The following is a 22,993-nucleotide window of genomic DNA, read 5'->3' on the forward strand; positions in this document are numbered from 1 at the left end:
GCATCCCCTCTGCATCTCATGTGAAAAAAACAACTTATAAACAAAAGTTAAACATTGAAGCTGCTGCAGCAGGCAGCAAATATTTAATGCATGTCTCATCATTCTTAAATAGGTGAAACGATAACACTTACAGAGATATCATCGAGGGCCCCTTTGAAATCAAATCCACATGTGTTGGCGTCATAGTACTTGTAGGACTTGACATTCAGTCCAGCATGTCTGGAAAATAACAATAATCAATTAGTGAGAAGATTGAGAATGTGATGTACCTAAACAAATTAATCTTTCAAAATTAGTACACAGTGTGTTGTAGCAGAGAATGCAAGACTGGACAGAGGAGGGAATTCAACTTTGACTTCTTAACTTACTTGAAAATTGGAGTGTGATTTCCCCAGCTAGGTGTAGGAATGTAAAAATCTTTGCTCTTCTCATACCAGGTTTTCTGAAAAAGGGCAAAATGATACCATACTTATCTAATGAAACTTATTATCTTTGGCAGCAAATATTCACAATATTGGTAGATCCATTCTTCTATGAATAAGGGCTGTTCCAGAAAAATATACATGGGTCCTAGGGGAAGGCAATCTTAATTTGTAGTAGTCATCAATAGAAGCGATTTAGACTTTTGTATCATTTTCATTTTAAGTCTACCCTGACATATAATTAAAAATATTACATTCCCTGGGTTCCATGTATGTTAAAATGGTACAGCCTTAATTACATCTAAGATATAAATGAATTAATACTTGCAGGTCAGTATCTCTCTCTCTCTCTATATATATATATACACACACACACACAGGGTTAGTAGCATATTTCTTTCAAAATTTTCAAGGTTTTTCAAGGTTCAAAATCATGTTTTTCAAGGTGCATTATTACATTAATTTTATAGGATACCTAAATGAAACTGTATTTAAACACAAGTATATACTTACTATTACTCCATACGAAGAACATTTATTGCAAACTTATTTTTAAAAAACAAAAATAAAAAAAGTCAATAGTATGATCATTGATATCTTTCCCATTAATGTTACACATAATACATCTGGGCATTAGAATAATGTAGCCACTGAACAAAATTCATTTTACTCTATTCACAATACACTATTTACAAAGTCCAAAATATTTTATTGTGAATTTTTCAGTTCTTGCAGCTTGTCATCTAGCTGTTTTTCAAGAATTCCAAGTTTAGTGATTTTGTCCTTTTCATTTTGCCTTAAATTATTTTGATGTTGTGATAAAGGAAATTTTCCTATGGATATTAGTGCATAGTCATCATCAGCAGCTGTTGTTGTCTCAATGTCTTTTTCAGTACCTTCCTTTCTGCTTCACTCACCCTCATAAACAGAAAAAAGCAAAGATACGTTTTTTTTATATTATCGCTTATTTAAGAACAGCATATGGATATTTTAAACTATTTCATATTAGATATAATAATATTTCTCTAAGCTTAGCTGTATTCTACATTTTTAGATTATCGTGTTCATTGCAATAATCGTCTGTCCTATTTCCACTCAATCCCAAATCAAGTTTCTATTTTAAAACTTGAATCTCTGTATTCACAGACAACTCTTTCATCAAAAATGATTTCATGCTGAAGGCTTCTTGTTTTGCCTTTATTAAGCACCATTACAAGAGCTTGTTTTTTTATAGCTGCATGTGAACGTGGAGCACTCTCTATCATTGCACGCAAATCAATATCCTCCTGGCATAATTTGCGTATTGCAAAGCTCTCTGAGAAAGATCTCATAATTCAAACTTTATATTTTTCTTCATCTAGCCACCGAAGTTGGAATCGGCAGACAGCCATGTCCAAGCAAATAATTTAAATTTAAACCACTGCTACATCCGGGCTTCATACAATCGGATGTTCAAAATGTTCGACTGCGCAGTGGCCAGTTGTGGAAAATTTCTATTCTGGCAAAAACTTAGCAAGAGATTGTTTTGTTGTTGTTTTCTCCCCTTTTCTTTTTACTTAATTCTGTAAAACAAAAACTATTTATTAATTCCTTTTAGTTTCATGAAAATGAAGGCTGTTCAAGGTACCCAGACAATATTTTGAATTTTCAAAGCGTTTAGGGAACAATTCATTTTTCAAGGCTTTTCAAGGTCCCCTACAGACTCTGTGTGTGTGTGTGTGTGTGTGTGTGTGTGTGTATATATATATATATATATATATATATATATAAAAATAAATAATATAATTTCTGTACACCATTATCAATTGTTTTTGTGTGACAAACTCCTGTGGCATGAAACAGACCATTCCAACAAGTCAATCATCTTTATTTAGCAGCCCCATGTCTAATTGCATATAACCAATTAGAGAGCTACCAACTAAGGCTTGATTCAGTAATGATGTAATATTGCATATTGTAGTACAAAAATGTGGAATGTTTCCCAAAAAGAGGACTAAAGTATTGAAAATAATTAGTATGTATGAGTTGGAACAATTCAAAAACTGTATTTTTGCATTTGAACAAATCTGAGTTATCTTCCTTTAAGCATAATATTTTTACAATTTTTGATACATTAGAATTCTTTTATTCTCTTACATCTACAAACATATTAACCATCTGCCGCACTTCTTTGTTTAGACTGAACAGCAAATAATACTTAAATTAGCCATTTCTCCATATGAAACTGCAACACTGTCTACAGTCAAATACAAACCTTATGCCATACTGTTTGATAACATGTATCAGTAGTCATTGTTCATACCAACTAGGGACTTGGATTGCAAAAGAAATGTCAACAGAAGATCAGAGTTTTTAATAACACATTATTGGTACACTTTGTAGAATTATAATAAATCTAAGTGGTGTACACATACGGAACTTTGAATAAATGCACTGTGCTTGGTTAGCACATATCGAGCTGACTACCATTTCTGGGCCAGTCTATGTAATTAATGATACATTTTAACATTTATACAGCACCAGTATGTGTCATTAGGTCAAGGTTTTTAGAGACTCAGATCAGGATATGTCATAATAATAGAATGGACAGACTTTGATCAGGGTATGCCACATGCTTACAGAATAGTACTGACCCAAATCAGGGTATACCACATGCTTACAGAATAGTACTGACCCAAATCAGGGTATATCACATGCTTACAGAATAGTACTGACCCAAATCTGGGTATGCCACATGCTTACAGAATAGTACTGACCCAAATCAGGGTATGCCACATGCTTATAGAATAGTACTGACCCAAACCAGGGTATGCCATTATCATAGAATGGACAGACTTTGACCAGGGTATGCCACATGCTTATAGAATAGTACTGACCCAAATGAAATAGTGCCGACTTAGATGACAGTGTGCCATGCTCAAGGAATGGATACTGCAGACTTGGATCAGGGTAAGCCATGCATACATAATAGTATAGACCCAAATTAGGGTATGCCATTATCATAGGATGGACAGTTTCCAAACAAGGGTATGTTATGTTCACAGAATGGATCCTGCAGATCAAGGTATGTCATGCTCATAGAATGGACAGTGCAGATCCAAATCAATGTATGTATATGCTCATAGAATGGACAGTGCAAACCCAGATCAGGGTATGTCATGCTCATAGAATGGACAGTGCAGACAAAGATCAGGGTATGTCATGCTCAAAGAATGGACAGTGCAGATCCAGATCAAGGTATGTCATGCTCATAGAACGGACAGTGCAGATTAAGATCTGGGCATAGATAAGACAGTGAAGACCCAGATCATAGCATGTCATGCTCAACAAATGGTCACTGCAGAATGATGCAGATCAGAGTATGCAATGCCCATAGAATGGCCAATGGAGACCCAGATCAGAGTATGCCATGCCCACAGAATGGCCAGTGGAGACCCAGATCAGAGTATGCCATGCTCATAGAATGGGCAGTAGACCCCAACCAGGGAATGGTATGCTCATAGAATAGACAGTGCAGACCTAGATCAAAGTATGCTATACTCATAAGACATTGCATACCCAGATGACAGTATGCCAAACTCACAGAATGGACAGTGCAGACTTGGATCAGGGTGTGTGATGTTGGGTGAACACAATACTGATAAATTTTATGCTTACAAAGAAGGCTGCTCCAATTCTCAGTGATCCTGTACCAGAGATTCCTTGCACTGTTGAATTCTGAAGAAAAAACACAAACGTTGTAATATGAACCTTAATATGCTGTAGAATATTTAACTCAGGAACAATCGAGTTTTTTATAAAATATCTGCGCACACAAAACTGTGTGTTACTGTTATAATTAAATGATTAATTATTAAGTTCACATATCACACCAAGTTCCCAGAAAAAGGAGGTTAACAAGTATGAAACACTGTACTCAAATCAAACATGCAATCTGAATGTGTGAACACAGCTATGTAAAATAACTTCATGTATCAAAATAATTATTACCCAATAATTAGGGCAATACTTGCTTTCTGAATTTCAAGCTACATTTTCCTCAGTTTTAAATTTTTAACCTATCTCATCGTTAAGCTACATTTTCCTCAGTTTTAAATTTTCAACTTGCCATCTGAACTTCAAGCTATATCATCCTCAGGATCAAAATTTCAGCATGTTATCTGAACTTCAAGCATCATCATCACACATATTTCATAGATCAATAATTACCTTGATTATGAAGCTCATCACATGAAAAGCATACAGTCCACTCATCTTTTTTTTATATTTATTCATATACTGTTAAGGATATCTATATCATGTATTATTTTATAATATAGTTTTTTTTATTTAAGTCATTTGGTTTAATGACATCTTTGTAATTCTTTAAATCTGTGGCGGTCTGTACTATAAGAAGAGTACATTGATGTATTTTCTACATTCATAATCAAGGTTATTGCCAAGTTCATATCAACAACTAATTCGGTCAAATTAGGCCATGAAATAGTTGAATACAGGTCATGTCTACATCACATGACCCTGGGAGAACATCTGTACTCTAGAATGTAATGGCCAGTCCTAAATGGTGATTGGCTCAATAATAATAATGAAAATCAGACAATGACTTAAAGATATTTCATAATAATAATTTAAATACCTGGAATCTTTTAGAGTGATTTATACTATGTGCAAAAAACCCTGAGATAAAAACTACAACCAAGAATGTATCCATAAACATTTTATGGCACCTGAACACAACATATATATGATGCCAATCAAAGAAAAAGTTTGAAAAATGCAAAAATGAATTGTAAAAAATTTAGTAAGGTAACCCCTTCCAAATAAATATAAACATGAAGAACAAGATAAAATAATCTATTTTTTTAAAAATCTGTAGAATGTGGTTTAACCATGAAGATAGAAGTAATCCACGTGTAAGTATAAAGTTAGCCCTCTCAACCCTTACCTGAGTGGGCTGGTGCTATGAAACCCACTCCAAACTGTTAAATGGCATCCATGAATGAAAAATATTTGGGATTCTGCCTGGATATATATATATATATATATATCTGGATTTTATATGTTGATATGTGTAGACATGAGTACTGTTACTTAGGGAAAATACAAGAACTCTCTATTTCACAGAAGTGAGCTTATAAACACTAATGAAATAAATATAAAAAAAAGCTAAAACTTTTTTAAGATTAACACCTAATGCAATGAATGGAAAACTTAAGAGTGACAGGATATTTCTCAGTGCTTGGGGGTTTAATCTAATTAACACCTGCAGGATGCATACCAGTCCGTTCTTGACAATGTCCAATTTGTCTCCGAAAGCAAGCTGTGCAGAGGCCTTGCAGAATTCAGGAGCTCCACTGATTGGGGCGTACTCTTTGTCAAGGTTCTCCTTCAGCAGCTGAGCCTCTGCCTGTCACAAAAAGACTGAACATAATGGTAACTATCGACGGAGTGACATGAAGAAAAAAAAAAAAAAATAATAATAATAATATTATTATTAACAACAATGCATTTTTTTCTAAAATTAGCAGAAATCTGTCCATGATCTTAGCATTCAAATTTGTGTCCCTCAGCTGATGTCAAACCTTTTAATCTTTGTACCAGCAATCTGTTTTACTAGAAATAAAACTTAGAGGATGGAAATGTAATGTGACACACTTAAAAAAAACAATGACACTGTAGTAGAATGATTGTATATATATCATTCAAGTTAAAGTAGCTATTAGAACAAAAATAGTGGCAATCATCCAGTCAAATTAATTAATAGTGACTTCTGATTCATTAAAGGAGCAACTGTTGAGTCAATCACCTAGTCAAATAAACCACTTGTGACTTCTGATTGGTCAAAGCAGCCATAAGACCAAACAGTGAGTTAATCACTTAGTCAAATAAATCATGTGTACACTAGCACTGTATGTAAAACTGGTCCAATGGTCATGTGTATGCTAGCATTGTATGTGTGTATGTGTGAACCTGGTCCAGTGATCATGTGTACAATGCATGTGAACCTGGTACACTAGCACGCGTACACCATACCTAATATTCATGTTTATATCACAGACACACCACCTTCTCAACAAGGCAGTTGATTTTTTACTCTAAGTTGGACCAGCTTTCACTAAGGTATAACAAAATATTACTTCAGCCTTAATTATCCCTCAGTACAGTTTCTCAGCTGCAGTTCAAAACCAACGCAGCTCAATGTTGATATCTCTCAAATTGATGCAATCATTAAAAAATGGCAGCCATCTTTCCCACCATGCGACATACTCAAATCAACACATAATATCCACTAAACATAACTGTTGCTCTTCCTGCTCCCCCAAAAGTACCTGTGTTTTATGAACTGTTGGAATGTACTTTTGTTAGCTATTAGTTTTTTATAACTTTTGGTACTGACCACACTTACCGGGATTGCTCATTTGGTTCTGTTAGTAATATTTGGGACTGACCTTCTACTCTCGCAATCAACCACTAAAAATATGTTCTACTGCTTTAACAAGCCAGACAACTACAATTAGGATTCCACCAATCATATCAATTTTTATTTGGTTTTCTTTAATAACAAATTCTATGACTAAACTGGGCTATATTTATGCAAATTTTTATGAACAAATTGTTTCTGATTTTTTTAAAAACTGTCATCACCTCCTATCTCAGTATTTAGAAGTCATATAAACACATGTACAGATTCCAATGATACACAAAGGCTAGAAGTATCTATCAACACATGTACAAACCAATTCCAATGATACACAAAAGCTTGAAATATGTATCAACATATGAACAGACCAATTCCAATGACACACAAAAGCTTGAAGTATGTTACTGTATCAACACACATACGGACCAATTCCAATGATACACAAAAGCTTGAAATATGTATCAACACAGATACAGACCAATCCCAATGATACGCAAACACTTGAAGTATGTATCAACATATGAAGAGACCAATCCTGATGATACACAAAAGCCTGAAGTATGTATCAACACATGTACAGACCAATTCCAATGATACACAAAAAGAACGATGTATCAACACATGTACAGACCAATTCCAATGATACACAAAAGCTTGAAGTATGTATCAACACACAGAGACCAATTCCAATGATACACAAACACTTGAAGTATGTATCAACACATGAACAGACCAATTCTGATGATACACAAAAGTTTGAAGTGTGTATCTTAAATGGCACATGAGAAAATATATTACACTGCAATGGAATAGACAGAGACGAAAAGAATATGTATAAACAGGCAGGTTGACAAAATCCATATTTTTATTTCTTTCTGCAGAGCATAGTGATAAAAGACCTTTCCAAAAGTGTGTGGCACTATCTAAGTGTCAATAAAATAATGTGATTACTTACCTTTTTGATACATTCAAGGACATATGGTTTCCCCTTGTCATCACGGTATGCTCCTACACCCAAGTTCATCTTCTTGGGGTTGGTATCCTTCTTAAATGCCTCGGTTACCCCCAGGATGGGATCTGGTGGACCCATCTCCACATTGCTCCATACTGAGCTGAAAACAAGACGAGATATTTAATTGAAATGCAAAATATCAGGACTAAGCTAACATCTGATCCACCTGTCATGGACAAGTGACCTTTAAAAAAATCACTTTCAAACAGAATTTACCATTTGTTCACTGATTTAAATAACATATAAAATCGTGATTGTTAGTATTGCGCATTGATTTGATTTTATATTCAGCACTTAATTTTTGTGAATGAACTGTGTAAAATTGCATTAATATTTGATCTCTTTTCCTCTACAACAACTTTTATTCAATACTTCATAACCAGAAAGGTACTGATGTGCCAACAAAACTGCACACACACACACACACACGCGCACACACACACACACACAAAATCTCTTTTTCTTCATCTAGTAATAGTACAATAACATTGAGAAGGTAATTTTTAAAGATAAAACAACAAATAATGATAAACATATAATGTTTGAAATATCTACCAAAAATGTTAACTGTATAGTATACACTACTGGTACAAGGATATACTGGTATATTGCAATTTGCTGTTCTGGCAATATGTACCAAAATATGGTTTTCTGTACCACAATTTTTCAAGGTCTTGTCCAACAAATATCCCTAGACATGTAGCATGATGTCCTACCCAGTCACATTATCCTGACACCAGGCCGACCAGTCCTAACACTAAGCTGTTAATGCTGAGTGCCAAGTGAGGCAGCTGTTAGTACTATTTCTTAAAGTCTTTGGTATGACTTGGCCAGGGTTCGAAACCCGTGACCTCCTGCATCTGAGGCAGACACTCTAACAACTAGGTCACCGGAGCGGTCGAATGTAAAATGAGATGCACAGTACAGTACAGTACCATTATCTGACACTAAATGAACAGTACTCAAGAGTCTGTGTTCGTAAATATATCAATTCCTCTAAAATAATTTATTCTTGTATCCAATGCCTGGAATGCACATCCAACAAAACATGCAACATCTGCTGTAATGATTAATATTTAAGCTTCAAGGAATAAAAAGAAAGCAAAACATTTAAACAAACAGTGGCTGCATTTGATGTTTTCTGTGTGAAATATATGGTCTGTCAGATACAACTGCTTATGCCATGTTAACTTCCTTTTCTTGCTTCCAAATATCAATTTGCTGATGGGCATGTAGAAATGAATTTAAATTTGGAGAAATTTCTTTCTTTTTAAAAAAGGATTTTGAAATTATTCCCAACAACCAAAAACACAAAAAGAGGAGTGTTGGAATTTTATAACTGAGACTAGAAATGGTAGTGAGATTTGCTGATAATTTGACTCCTTTCATGTGTTTGCTGACTGGCTTCATCTATATGTTAATTTTATATGTTCATATGACTACTGTTTTAAGTCTTACAAGGTAAGAGATGTTGTAGCTTTCAAGTAGTAAATGTCATAGTATTTATTTTACTGTTTTCATAAAGTGTTACTGTATTGCAATATGTGTTTGATATTGTGCAATTAGAATTTAGGTATATCAATGCACCCCTTGCATAAACAAACCTGCTCATCTTTATTTTTCAAATAAGGAACTAAATACATTTTACTACTGCAATATTTTATGTTAGTACCTGTAAATTAACAAGTATACAATTAATGCATATGTTAATCCAAGATAAAAAAGCTCTCATTGTTCTAACTCAAAATCTGACACCAACACCTAGTGCATATTCATTTCTGCCAAGGGCCATTGACCAACACCTAATACATACATTCAACTCTGCATCAAAAAATGTGACCAATACCTAGTGTACATTCATCTACATCAAGAAATGTGACCAACAACTTGTACTTACATTTATCTCTGCAAAGACCTACTGTACACACCTGTTTATGTTAAACTACACAGATGTATTAAGCTTTCAATAAAATCTAATTAAACTGTAGATCTCAGACATAACAATGCCTGACACTGTACACGTGGCAAGCATAACTTGCACATTCATGACATGAAGGATTAAATTCTGAACATTACTTGTATGACTGTCAGATTATACATAATAAACCTGTGTACATGCCACATTTACTGTACTTTTTCAACACCAATATACTGACGATCCCCAAAAATACATTGGTCAAGAAGAAAGCTCTGGAAAAATGTACAATATTAAAATGAATTCATGATTTACACATTAAACCCCTTTTTTGACAGACACCAATATGTCCAAAATGTCTTATTTTAAACTTGAATTGACAACAATACATTTTATTTTGATTTCATTCCCAATTTTTATTTTGTTAACTGGCACATTTTGAATAAAAACACAATGAAATGAATAATTATACTCTAATTTTATATAAGATGGCGACTTTTTAAAATATACTGTACAAATATTGTATTTCTTAAACAATAATTGGACGACACATAATACTGTTTTTCTTATATGTTTAGGGCATAACACTTGTATTCTGACGGATGGTAACTGAGCAAGTTGTTGCATTTTATTATAAAACATCTTTAAATTCGATTCAACTTATCATCAAGATCACCGGGACAATTGTACTGTTATGCAGATTCATTCTTACCACTTTGGCTCCACCTGTCAGAGATATGCCAAAGTAAAATCTATAGGGTTGACAGAAATCTGACCAACACTGTCTTAGTTAAATTAAATCATATTTGAATTAAAGCATAACAGCTTCAAATACATGTAAACATATGCTAACACAAATATATAGACATCTACACCGACTTACATATATATGCATATACAAACATATACATTTAACATGCATATATATATTCAGACTTAAAAAAAAGATGGCAGTAAATCTTTCATTTCATCTACAAGAAGCCACATTACCTACAGTAGTCTGACAATCTCGTTCTGTGCAATTAGGCATCATATTGCTGTGAAATTCTACAATACAATGCATATATTAGACACCTGTTTTACATCTGCATGTGTCCTGAGATGATTCTACTGATCACTGCTTCAAAAGGTGCTGATGTGTCGACAAACAATTCTATATAGTATATATAGTGTATAATTTTAATATATACTAAAAAATAAACACAAGCATCCCTAGCAAAATATTTCTGTGTCACTGAGAATTAAGGCAGCCAAAACAAAGGAGTCCAAGCTGCATTAGGTACCCAGGCCAGGCCCTAGGGTAAAAGGAAATCCCTCTAACACGAGTTGTGAAAGGCTGGGATAGACACAGAGCCTCCTTAGACAAGCTTTTTCTTTGGGTGTCATTAATATGCACATAAACAAGGGTGGCTTCCATGGGAATGAATGAGTTTGCATGTAAGCAAAAGAAATCTCATTACAGCTTTCTTTGAAATTTAAAAAAAAATGTAATCTATTGTTTTTTATGTAGAACGGACTGCTCCAATGGCCTAGTGATTAGAGTGCCTGAATCGGATGCATGAGGTCACGAATTCAAAACCCAGCCAAGTCACACCATAACTTACACAAATGGCACTAGCAGCTGCCTAACTTAGCACTCATCATTATGAAGTCCGGATAATGCGACTTGGTGGGACATGATGCTACATGTCTGTGACATGATCCTCCAGTGCTTGACATCACTATAAACTGCCACACCACAGACATCATAGTGATATGACTGAAAAACTGTTAAAGCCACATTAAAAGTCCAAACACTTTATTGAGAAAGTTTATGCACTATACAAATTCAGCAATCTGGGAGACAAGACAAGGTTACATACACACCATATGGGTCACAATTGCAGGGCTAGAAATTAAGACCTATTTGCTAACCTGAGGTCAGTCACTTTGCAGACTGATCACTAAAACTCCAGCTGTCACTAACCACTAATTCTCTTTCATGGTTCACTGATCTGTTCATTGTGTTAATGGAATGCATCACATACTTGATGTGGTGCAATAAATCCCACAGCAAAACTGGACAGGCTTTATTCCACGCATCAAGTAAATTAAGGTTATTTTAATATTGTAAAACAGTCTGTGCACATGGAACAACCATAGCCTGAATGCTGATTTTAATATGGATGTTTAAAAAAAGACGAAGTAGTCAGGTTAAAACTGACCCAACAGAAAAGGTTTTGTTGGCCTACTCAAAGAATAATTCAGAATAATATGAAATAAAGTGTTTTAATACTGTATTTACACCCATGTTGATAAACATCAATGGATTGTCTGGTGACAATTTGAAAGTATGCATAATACAGTACATATATTAGCACCTTCATTTAGTGTGAATATGAGCCACATTCTTCTACTGGGAATAACATTTTATGGCACATCAGCACAAAAGTGACTATATTCTGACAACTAAAGGTACATTTTGAAAAACAATGTGGAAGTCTTTGCAAAGTATGCAGCAGCAAAGAAATGTCAGAAATTAAATGATAACAAGTAATCATGATCATTGAGAAAGCAGTGGAAATACTCAGAAAATGCACACAAAGGGCAAAGCACAGGAAAGAATAGATCTTATGTACTTCATGCACTTAGTACTAACAGAAATATGAAAGTGTGCTTTAATTATGAATCAATGATAGGTGTAAAAACTTTCATAAATCATCCATGACATCGCACTAATTATGGTGCTCCTTAACTCACCAGGCATCAAGAATTATAACCCATGTGATGCCTAACTCTGATTATCCATCAGATGCAGAAAATGAATATGAACTTTCAGATTTCAGTGAGTCTTGTTTATGTAATACAGTTGCAACTGCTTTGGGTTGATGTTAAAGAATATTAAATGTTGAAATAGAAACTGAACTGACTTTTGTTTAATTTAATCAGTAAAATTTAGGCAGGATCGTTAGCAGTATTATTATGGTGATAGAAGGGATTTATACACCTGCCCAACTCCCAGGACAGGATCAAAGCTTAAGTTCACAAGGTACTTGCCTGTGGGCAAGTCAAAATTTGAGAGGGAAAGAGAGAGGGAGAGGGAGAAACAGGTCATGTTCTGTTCATAATGCTTTATGGTCTGCAAAATCAAAATACCATGCAATCGCAATACAGTACATATATTAGCACCTTCATTTAGTGTGAATATGAACCACATTCTTCTACTAAATAACTGGCAGGTCTAAAGCGCTCTCCATTACAGATCACTGCCATCTCACCTCTGTCTGTGCTAGTTCGAGTCTCAGATTCAGCCAATATGGGTATGCGAGAAAGCTTGTGGGTCGGTGGTTCTTTCCAGGGTATTTCCCCTGGTTCTTCCTCTACCATTAACTCATTTGGCCCCAGAGGTTTTTGTCGTTTTTGCCTGAAATGTGCATAGGAAAGACATTTGGGGGGGCTATTTCTAAATACATATATTGGCTTTCAACAGATTTTCCACGAGACTAATGCCTAGTTGTATTAGAAACATCATTTTCCATTGGTTAATTTGCTTGCGCATGAGCAGAAGGGTAAAAGTTGGAGTTCTTTTTTTTTTTTTGCTTAATGGACCCATCATTTTCGTATGGAGACCGCAATTTATTCCAAATGCCCAACATATCCTAGTTTTTGCAAAGGTTTACCTGTCTGTGTGCAGTAAAGACCGGTATGCCTTAGATCTGAGGCCAAAAGATCTAAAATCCGGACACAAAATCGCATTCTGATCTCGAGCAAATTTTGGGTGGAAAAAAAAAAAAGGGGTCCAAAAAATGAGGTTTTTCTCTCTGTATTTTGTAGTGCAACTAGAACTTCCAAATTATTTGATATCATTTTAGAGCCATATCTGTCTGCTTTTTTTTAATACCACCCACGTTGGTGTATCTTAAATGACCTTGATGCTGCAGAGCTTTGAAGTAGGGTACAGCCTCATCACGCCTACAGATGGGATCTGGGCTGAATCGGTTAATACTGGCCGCCATGTATAGCCTATCGTGTGCTGAAAAATGGCATTAAAACCCACAACAACATAACTGGCAAGTTTCATTCATCTATATTATGTCATTTCCATCTCTTAGTCAATCTGTAGTCTCAAGGACATGAACTTCCAAGTCAAATGTGTGAAATTCGCAATGAAAGCACCGTTTCTTTATGTAACATGCACCCATGATGTGACTTATTTTCCCCAGAATGACCACCCTTTTTATTATTTTCATCAGCCATGGCCAATGGCCAGAACAGCTAAAGGCTAGACTTATGTAAATAGACATGAAGCCAGTATGACCAATCAAGCATTAGTCCATATCACTGTAAATGTCTTATGAAAAGGACTGCCTCTATGCAGGCTATGACATGACTTCAAAGAAATCAATTGTGGGGGTGTAGTGGTTGTTTAGGGGTGGGGTTCTTCTTATAGACTTTAACGAATTATGAGAAGTTCCCCTGGTCCTTATTCAGAAGGTTAATTCTGGACACTATATTATTTATTGACTAAATATATTTATGGCTACGAGCCCCCAGTCAGCAATGCCTACAGTTAAATTAAAAGAAATACAAAGATGAAATTTAAACAATAACAATTTAATAAATGAAATTTAAAAGAATTTAAAGTAATCAATGTCTCTCTTTCACCCAATGATCCCTTTGATCATCATTTGAGTTCACAGTGTGAGGAGATTTTTCCCTTCTTGAGTGCTACTCATCTAAATCTCTTCGTTCCCTTGTCTTTCTCTCCTTTCGTGATCTCCACTTCCGCTTCCTCTTCTATTATCCTTGTTCCTTGCCGTTATCTTGACTTCCGGTTCCTCTTCTAGTATCCGGAACCCTTGACGGTATCCCTTGAGGTCACCCGAAATTCACTCGGTATCTCTCACCGTCACCCGAAATTCTCTGAACTTCTCTCGTCCCCCGAAATTCTCTGAAATTCTTTCGTCCCCCGAAAGCTTCCTGTTGAAAGGTATAATGCATTAGCATAGGGTTATAAAAATCTTCCCTCACACTACGTCACTGAACTGAACCATCAGTTTAAGGCGGGACATTTGGGTCGCGCATGCGCACACATCGAAATTCCCATACACTTCCGCCGCTTACAAAAATGGCGCCATAACACAATCACACAAAGGATTCAAATATCTACATACTGAGCCCTATCAGTATATACATACAAAATATTTCAAACATGATTGTACTAAAATATTACTACGATTAGTAATATGACTATCTATATATTTATATATATTTCCTACACAAGCGTACCAAATCCACAGTATTCACATTCAAATGGTGATAAACGGCAATCCGTTACTCAATGGCAAAATCTATCATTACGTAAACAAATTTCTTGTCTACCAAAATATAACTACGCAAAGAATTACAATATTAATTCTTATAGCGGCTAGCGAGCAATACAATTCTTCACAAATACAAATCGTCCTTTCAAAAGGGCGTAAACGTAATAATCCACGAAATAATATGCACACATATTACTAGCGAAAGAAGAGAACATTTTCGCCTCACAAATAAGGTGTACATGGTAACATTATGAATAATGAGGCAACGAATCAACATCGTAATCAATCGTAAACAAAAGTACTAGCTAAAGTCATGAAAAAAATGCAAACTATTAAGGTCATAATTAACTATTCATACTTCAATACAAGTAAAATGTATACATACGACAAATTCTCTTCAATTAACAGCAGTCGTATCAAGCAGAATCAACGTAACATCAAACTTACCTGATCGAAGCTATTTCATGAATTTCCTAAATTCCGCCAATTTTTACGAATGGCTAACGGAGTGTGTGTCACTGCGACTCTTAAACACCAACTGACGAATTTCAGGCTTGTACCAGTCTTACGCCAGTTTCTCGAATCAAGTCCCACCTACAACGCATCCCGATTGGATGGCGACGGACTCTGGTCATTTGATCGAACTGTCAATCATAAAAATGTCAGTCTGTGTGTCCCCATGTACTGTCCAGCCTACCATTGTCGGCTTCCGGCTCTTTGAAGTTGTCTACGTCACGTGTTCCCATGTACAAAGATTCCCGCCAGATTTCCACTCAAGAGCTCAAACAAAGACTGGGTTACGTAAGAGGATTAGCCAACTTAGGCACTTGGAAAAACAAAGCTTACCTGGCTCCACTTACAGACTTATAAATACATGTATAATACAAGGGGTTGGGGTAAAACATCACATCCCCCCACGCTTGAGAATAAAATCAGGATTTTATTCACTCAAACTAAAAAAGCAAAAGTGTTACACGATATAAAGAACAAAATCAGCAAAATGAACTAAATGCTAAACTGAGTATGAACACGAAAATATAACAAATGATCTATATCATTTCGGCGCTTCTACTCATGAAATCTGCGCCTACGTTTTCAGATCCTTTCACGTATCTGATCTGCATCTGGTACTGCTGTAAAAACAGCGACCATCGCATCAATCGACCATTGGACAACTTTGCCTGCGCCAGATAGGCGAGTGGTTGGTGGTCGGTCTCCAATATGAACTTACGTCCATATAGGTATCGCTCGAACCGTGATATGCCGAACACGATTCCGAGACATTCCCTCTCCGATACTGAGTAATTCTTCTCGGCAGCAGACAACTTCCGGCTGCCGTATGCGACAGGAAAAAGCGTCTTGTCATGCTCCTGGAGCAGTACTGCTCCCAGTCCCGTGTCGCATGCATCGGTGCGCAGAACGAATTCTTTATCCAAGCCCGGTAGACGAACAACTGCGTCGGATGTAAGTCTATCCTTTAGCGTTTGGAATGCGTGCTCACACGCATCTGTCCAAACGAACTTACTCGGGGTCCGTTTCTTGGTTAGGTCAGACAACGGGCCCGCAATCGCGCTGAAATTAGCGACATACCTCCGGTAATATCCGGCCAGTCCCAGGAATGACCTCACTTCCGTTTTCGTGGTGGGGCGTGCGGCGTTTCTCAACTGCTCCACCTTCGACTTCTCTGGAGACAGCGTGCCTTGGCTCAGGGTATGTCCTAAATAGTCTAATGTCCTGAAACCAAGGTGACATTTGGAAGGGCGGGCTGTCAAGCCCTCCTGACGTAGCCGCTCCAAAACGTCAGCTAACAGAGCGAGGTGTTCACCCCATGTCTCTGTAGCTAACAAGAGGTCATCCATGAAGTTGTGGACACCCCTATCGCGCAAGGGCTCCAACAACTTCCGCATCATTCTGGTAAAGACGCTGGGCGCGTTTTGTACCCCGAACGGCATCACCAACCATTGGTATGTCCCGTCGGGAGTAGCAAAAGCAAGCTTCGGTCGGTCTTCTTTCCTTACCGGAATTTGCCAATACCCCTTGGACAAATCCAGTTTGGAAAAATATTTCGCTTTCGAGACCGAAGCGAAGATATGTTCGGGGTCAGGTAGCATTTCAACTTGAAATTCTGTCACCTGATTCAGCTTCCGGTAGTCGACGCAGAACCGATGGGTGCCGTCCTTCTTCTGCACTAAGACTACTGGTGAGCTGTACGGAGAGTCGGCAGGTTCGATTACTCCCAGAGCAATCATCTGCTCGATTTCTTCCCTTACAACTTGTCGTTTCGCGTGGGGCAAGGGGTAGGGTTTACGCTGAACTGGTCGGTCGTCCACCATCTTTAACCCGAACTCGACAAGCGTCGTCCTCCCGGGTTTTTCGGTTAGCACGTCGGAATATCCGGCCAGCAAGGTCTCTATCTCGTTCCGCTGCCCTTCAGTTAACATGGGGTCACACTCCATGTCCGACGGAGTCTCGGCCCTCGTTAATGGACAGCTCGGGACAGTGTTAGCACCTTCCGTATCGCCTTCGATATCCTCGGTGACTATCGCTGCGACAACAAAATCGCTGGCGGTCTCCCTTTCCCGGTACCTCTTGAGCAAATTGGCATGGTACAATTTCTCTTTCGTCGGTAGCTGTATCCGGTAGGTTTGACCTCCGACCTTCTTGGTGACGACGTATGGACCCCTCCAGGAAACTTGCAACTTGTTGTGTTCCTGGGGCAACAACAACAACACTTTGTCCCCTACTTCAAACTGACGTGGTTTTGCGCGCTTATTGTAATTTTTCGCCTGTTGCGCCTTAGCTCGTTTGAGGTTTTCTTGCGCGAGAGAACAAACCTCTTCCAGTTTGTTGCGCAAGTCCGCGACGTATTGGTAGGTAGTGCGTACTTCCTCTACAGCGTGGTCGTCTGTCCACAGCTGTCTCAGTACGGCGATTGGGCCGCGTACGGTTCTCCCGTACAAGAGTTCAAAGGGAGAGAACCCCAAACTCGCTTGCGGTACTTCCCGGTATGCAAAAAGCATGGCCGGAATATACCGGTCCCAATCCTTGGGGCGGCCTTCGCACAATTTCTTGAGCGTGTTTTTCAAGGTCCCATTAAACCGTTCGACCAATCCGTTACATTGGGGGTGATACGGTGTAGTCGTGAGGTGTTTAATCGACATGAGGCGATTCACCTCCGCCATCACACGACTCATAAATTGTGTCCCTTGATCGGTCAAGATCTCGTCGGGCACTCCGACTCTTGACCAGATCGCAAACAGAGCTTCCGCGACGGTTTCCGTGTCAATGTTACGCAACGCAACGGCCTCCGGATAGCGTGTAGCATAATCGACAACCGTTAAAATATATCGATTTCCGTGCGCAGACGCGGGTTTTATCGGTCCGATTAAATCCATGGCAACACGTCTAAATGGTTCATCGATAAGGGGCGTACTCCCCAAAGGGATGGGTCGCTGATCCGTTTTCGGTGCCATTCTCTGGCATTTGTCACAGGAGAGACAGAACCGTTTTACGTCTCCCTGGACCCCTGGCCAGTAAAACTCTTTTACAAGACGGTCACGCGTCTTAGCAATTCCCATGTGTCCACCCATGAGACTCTCGTGTGCAAGTTTCAGTACTTCGCAACGCTTTTCCTTTGGCACGACGACTTGCTTGAAGTGTTCGTTGTGTTTCCTGGCGTGGCGATACAAGATTCCCTTCTTGTAGACAAACTTCACCGCGCCGTTCGGAGTTTCCCTTTCTGTTCCCGCTTCTGCGTGTTTGTGCAACTGCGCCAGAGTTGCGTCCTCCTGTTGCAGCTTCCTTAACTCCGCTGGAATAACATTACTAACCGGTGTCGATGTAACTTGGATTGGCTTTTGTTTCGGCTGTCGACTCATGGCCCTGGTTTCAACAGTACTCACTGGCATAGGTGTGCAGGTTTCGGGGTTCGGCTGGGGTAACACATAACGGCAACCCAATATGACGTCATGTGATAGCCCCTCCAAGCAAGCAGCTTCAATTTTCCCCTTCACGTATGGTGAATCGAGGTCAATGACAGCTACTGGTAATGAGTCACGCGCGCAGTTCGCGTACTGAACTTCTATTACCTCCCCTGTATAGTCCTCCGGCTTGACATATTTCTTGTCGACAAGCGCGGGGACGCTGCACCCAGTGTCATACAAGATGGTGGCGCCTTCACCATTGACAGTTGCGGCCGCAAGGTTGGCTGGGTTGCGACTCGCTTCCGGCACACCTTCCTTCTTAGCTACGACATTCACCTGGGTCTGCCTGCCCTTGGGACAGTCCCTGGCAAAATGCCCCAGGCGCTTGCAATTAAAACATGTCGGCGGCCCTCGCCGACTTGCAAGTCCTGGTTTCGTGGGTGAGGCCTGTCCAGGTTGATAGGCGGCAGCCCTACCTGTAGGTGCCCCTCCGACCTTCCCGTCGCCCTGACGGTTACGGACAGCCGGCTCAACCTCCCCCATACGACGCGACTCAGAGGGTCGGGGTCGGTCAGTAACCCCGGAACCTCCACTCTTCGAGTGCGCCTGCTCGTATCGCTCCGCCATGTTAGCGATCTCTTCGAGCGTCCGGTGTTCTCTTTCTGCTAAGAAAACTGTCAACTCGCGACGGTAAGTACCCAGGACATGTTCCTTGAGTATTACCTCGCGTAGCCCTTCGTACGTGCGTTCGACTTCGGCCATTTTCATCCACTTCTCAAATAAACCTCGAACACGGTTGTGGAATTGAGAGTGGGTCTCTGTTACCTTTTTCACCGAGTCCCGGAAAAGTTTCCGGTAAGTCTCGGCGGTCAGCCGATAATGGCAGAGAAGCGCCTTCTTGAGGGCAGTGTAGTCATCAGCCTCTTCTGCAGTTAAGCCGTGGTAGACTTCCCGAGCTGCACCTTGCAAAAAGGCTGAGACATTAATGGCCCAGTGCTGTTCAGGGACCTGATGAGCGCGTGCGAGTTTCTCAAACTGGACGAGAAAATCGTCAATAGCCTCCTCCCTATCATTGAAGCGTGACATGTTGATCTGGACTATCCGGTGGTCGATGGAAGGTCGGCCGGTTGTTCCAGAGCTTGTACTGGCGTCGTCCCGTCCGTTGGTCCTAGCTTCAACTCTGACCTTTTCCATCTCCAGAGTGTGAGCGAGTCTGGCTAGCTCCAGCTCTTTCTGGGCGTCTCGGTCCGCTGCTATCTTGGCTAACTCTTGGTCCGCTGCTATCTTGGCTAGTTCTCTCTGGGCTTCTCTTTCCGCTGCTTTTTCGGCCTTCCATTCCTTGATCCTTTCTTCTATAAAGGTTGCCAGGCGATCTCCCTCGTATCCAAGATCTTCCGACCCCATGGCGCGGTATTCCTTTATCATTTGTCGTTCGGTAGCCATTATACTAATGTAAAGTGATACCTTGTCTCAAAATTCAAACAGTATACAGATATTTGTAATACCAGTTTAAATACTTACCTGTCGACAACAACTAGTCTCGTTCAGGTAAGATATTTGTTCGATATCTGCTTCACACGTACTGCTATGAATGGAAGATCTACAAAGCCTGCACATATGACAATAAAAATACAAGATGAGAAAATCACAAAATTTCAAATACAAAGAATGGAAAATATCTCACACTGTTCACTAATACTTCTACCAATAACTTTAAGTCCCAAAATAATATATATGTCTAATTCATATCCCGGACGAGCGCCCACTGTGGGGGTGTAGTGGTTGTTTAGGGGTGGGGTTCTTCTTATAGACTTTAACGAATTATGAGAAGTTCCCCTGGTCCTTATTCAGAAGGTTAATTCTGGACACTATATTATTTATTGACTAAATATATTTATGGCTACGAGCCCCCAGTCAGCAATGCCTACAGTTAAATTAAAAGAAATACAAAGATGAAATTTAAACAATAACAATTTAATAAATGAAATTTAAAAGAACTTAAAGTAATCAATGTCTCTCTTTCACCCAATGATCCCTTTGATCATCATTTGAGTTCACAGTGTGAGGAGATTTTTCCCTTCTTGAGTGCTACTCATCTAAATCTCTTCGTTCCCTTGTCTTTCTCTCCTTTCGTGATCTCCACTTCCGCTTCCTCTTCTATTATCCTTGTTCCTTGCCGTTATCTTGACTTCCGGTTCCTCTTCTAGTATCCGGAACCCTTGACGGTATCCCTTGAGGTCACCCGAAATTCACTCGGTATCTCTCACCGTCACCCGAAATTCTCTGAACTTCTCTCGTCCCCCGAAATTCTCTGAAATTCTTTCGTCCCCCGAAAGCTTCCTGTTGAAAGGTATAATGCATTAGCATAGGGTTATAAAAATCTTCCCTCACACTACGTCACTGAACTGAACCATCAGTTTAAGGCGGGACATTTGGGTCGCGCATGCGCACACATCGAAATTCCCATACACTTCCGCCGCTTACAAAAATGGCGCCATAACACAATCACACAAAGGATTCAAATATCTACATACTGAGCCCTATCAGTATATACATACAAAATATTTCAAACATGATTGTACTAAAATATTACTACGATTAGTAATATGACTATCTATATATTTATATATATTTCCTACACAAGCGTACCAAATCCACAGTATTCACATTCAAATGGTGATAAACGGCAATCCGTTACTCAATGGCAAAATCTATCATTACGTAAACAAATTTCTTGTCTACCAAAATATAACTACGCAAAGAATTACAATATTAATTCTTATAGCGGCTAGCGAGCAATACAATTCTTCACAAATACAAATCGTCCTTTCAAAAGGGCGTAAACGTAATAATCCACGAAATAATATGCACACATATTACTAGCGAAAGAAGAGAACATTTTCGCCTCACAAATAAGGTGTACATGGTAACATTATGAATAATGAGGCAACGAATCAACATCGTAATCAATCGTAAACAAAAGTACTAGCTAAAGTCATGAAAAAAATGCAAACTATTAAGGTCATAATTAACTATTCATACTTCAATACAAGTAAAATGTATACATACGACAAATTCTCTTCAATTAACAGCAGTCGTATCAAGCAGAATCAACGTAACATCAAACTTACCTGATCGAAGCTATTTCATGAATTTCCTAAATTCCGCCAATTTTTACGAATGGCTAACGGAGTGTGTGTCACTGCGACTCTTAAACACCAACTGACGAATTTCAGGCTTGTACCAGTCTTACGCCAGTTTCTCGAATCAAGTCCCACCTACAACGCATCCCGATTGGATGGCGACGGACTCTGGTCATTTGATCGAACTGTCAATCATAAAAATGTCAGTCTGTGTGTCCCCATGTACTGTCCAGCCTACCATTGTCGGCTTCCGGCTCTTTGAAGTTGTCTACGTCACGTGTTCCCATGTACAAAGATTCCCGCCAGATTTCCACTCAAGAGCTCAAACAAAGACTGGGTTACGTAAGAGGATTAGCCAACTTAGGCACTTGGAAAAACAAAGCTTACCTGGCTCCACTTACAGACTTATAAATACATGTATAATACAAGGGGTTGGGGTAAAACATCACATCAATGTTCTATTGTGTTTGTATGTATGCAACTGCAATTGTTCTGCAAATAAACAATTGCTATTTTTGTTGTAACCATGTTTAAATTAAATCGGTGATGACACACATATAAATCATGAAAGTAATCAAAGCTTTCTCATAGTTTGATTGTCAAATCATTGATATGACATAACGATAACACTGTTTGAAATATGTGTGATTTAGACTAGAGCACTACAGTATCAACAGACATTTTTCATGTACATTTATAGAGTTTGTGACAAAATTGTTCTAAAATGTTTACCACATTTTCTTTTTCTGAAAACTAAAAAATTTAATTTCCTGTTTAAGTGGCAGCTGATTACATATTTTTACATATTTATAATTACAATACTATCTGGAAACAGTCATAATGTATAAAGTTAA

General features: G+C 38.6%; 1 protein-coding gene across 1 annotated transcript in view; it reads right to left on the reverse strand.

Annotated features, from left to right (window-relative positions):
* Positions 1 to 22,993, reverse strand: part of LOC149782700 (aspartate aminotransferase, mitochondrial-like) — a 44,543-nt gene that overhangs the window by 13,849 nt on the left and 7,701 nt on the right. The window contains exons 2-6 of the mRNA XM_089934194.1: positions 7,799 to 7,955; positions 5,701 to 5,829; positions 4,080 to 4,139; positions 369 to 442; positions 132 to 219 (exon numbers count right to left, since the gene is read on the reverse strand). Coding sequence (XP_089790320.1) covers positions 132 to 219; positions 369 to 442; positions 4,080 to 4,139; positions 5,701 to 5,829; positions 7,799 to 7,955 — 508 coding nt within the window. The remainder of the gene's footprint in view (positions 1 to 131; positions 220 to 368; positions 443 to 4,079; positions 4,140 to 5,700; positions 5,830 to 7,798; positions 7,956 to 22,993) is intronic.

The sequence above is a fragment of the Sinohyriopsis cumingii genome, chromosome 15 (assembly GCF_028554795.1).
Source record: "Sinohyriopsis cumingii isolate HCF-2022 chromosome 15, ASM2855479v2, whole genome shotgun sequence".
Classification (NCBI taxonomy): Eukaryota; Metazoa; Mollusca; class Bivalvia; order Unionida; family Unionidae; genus Sinohyriopsis; species Sinohyriopsis cumingii.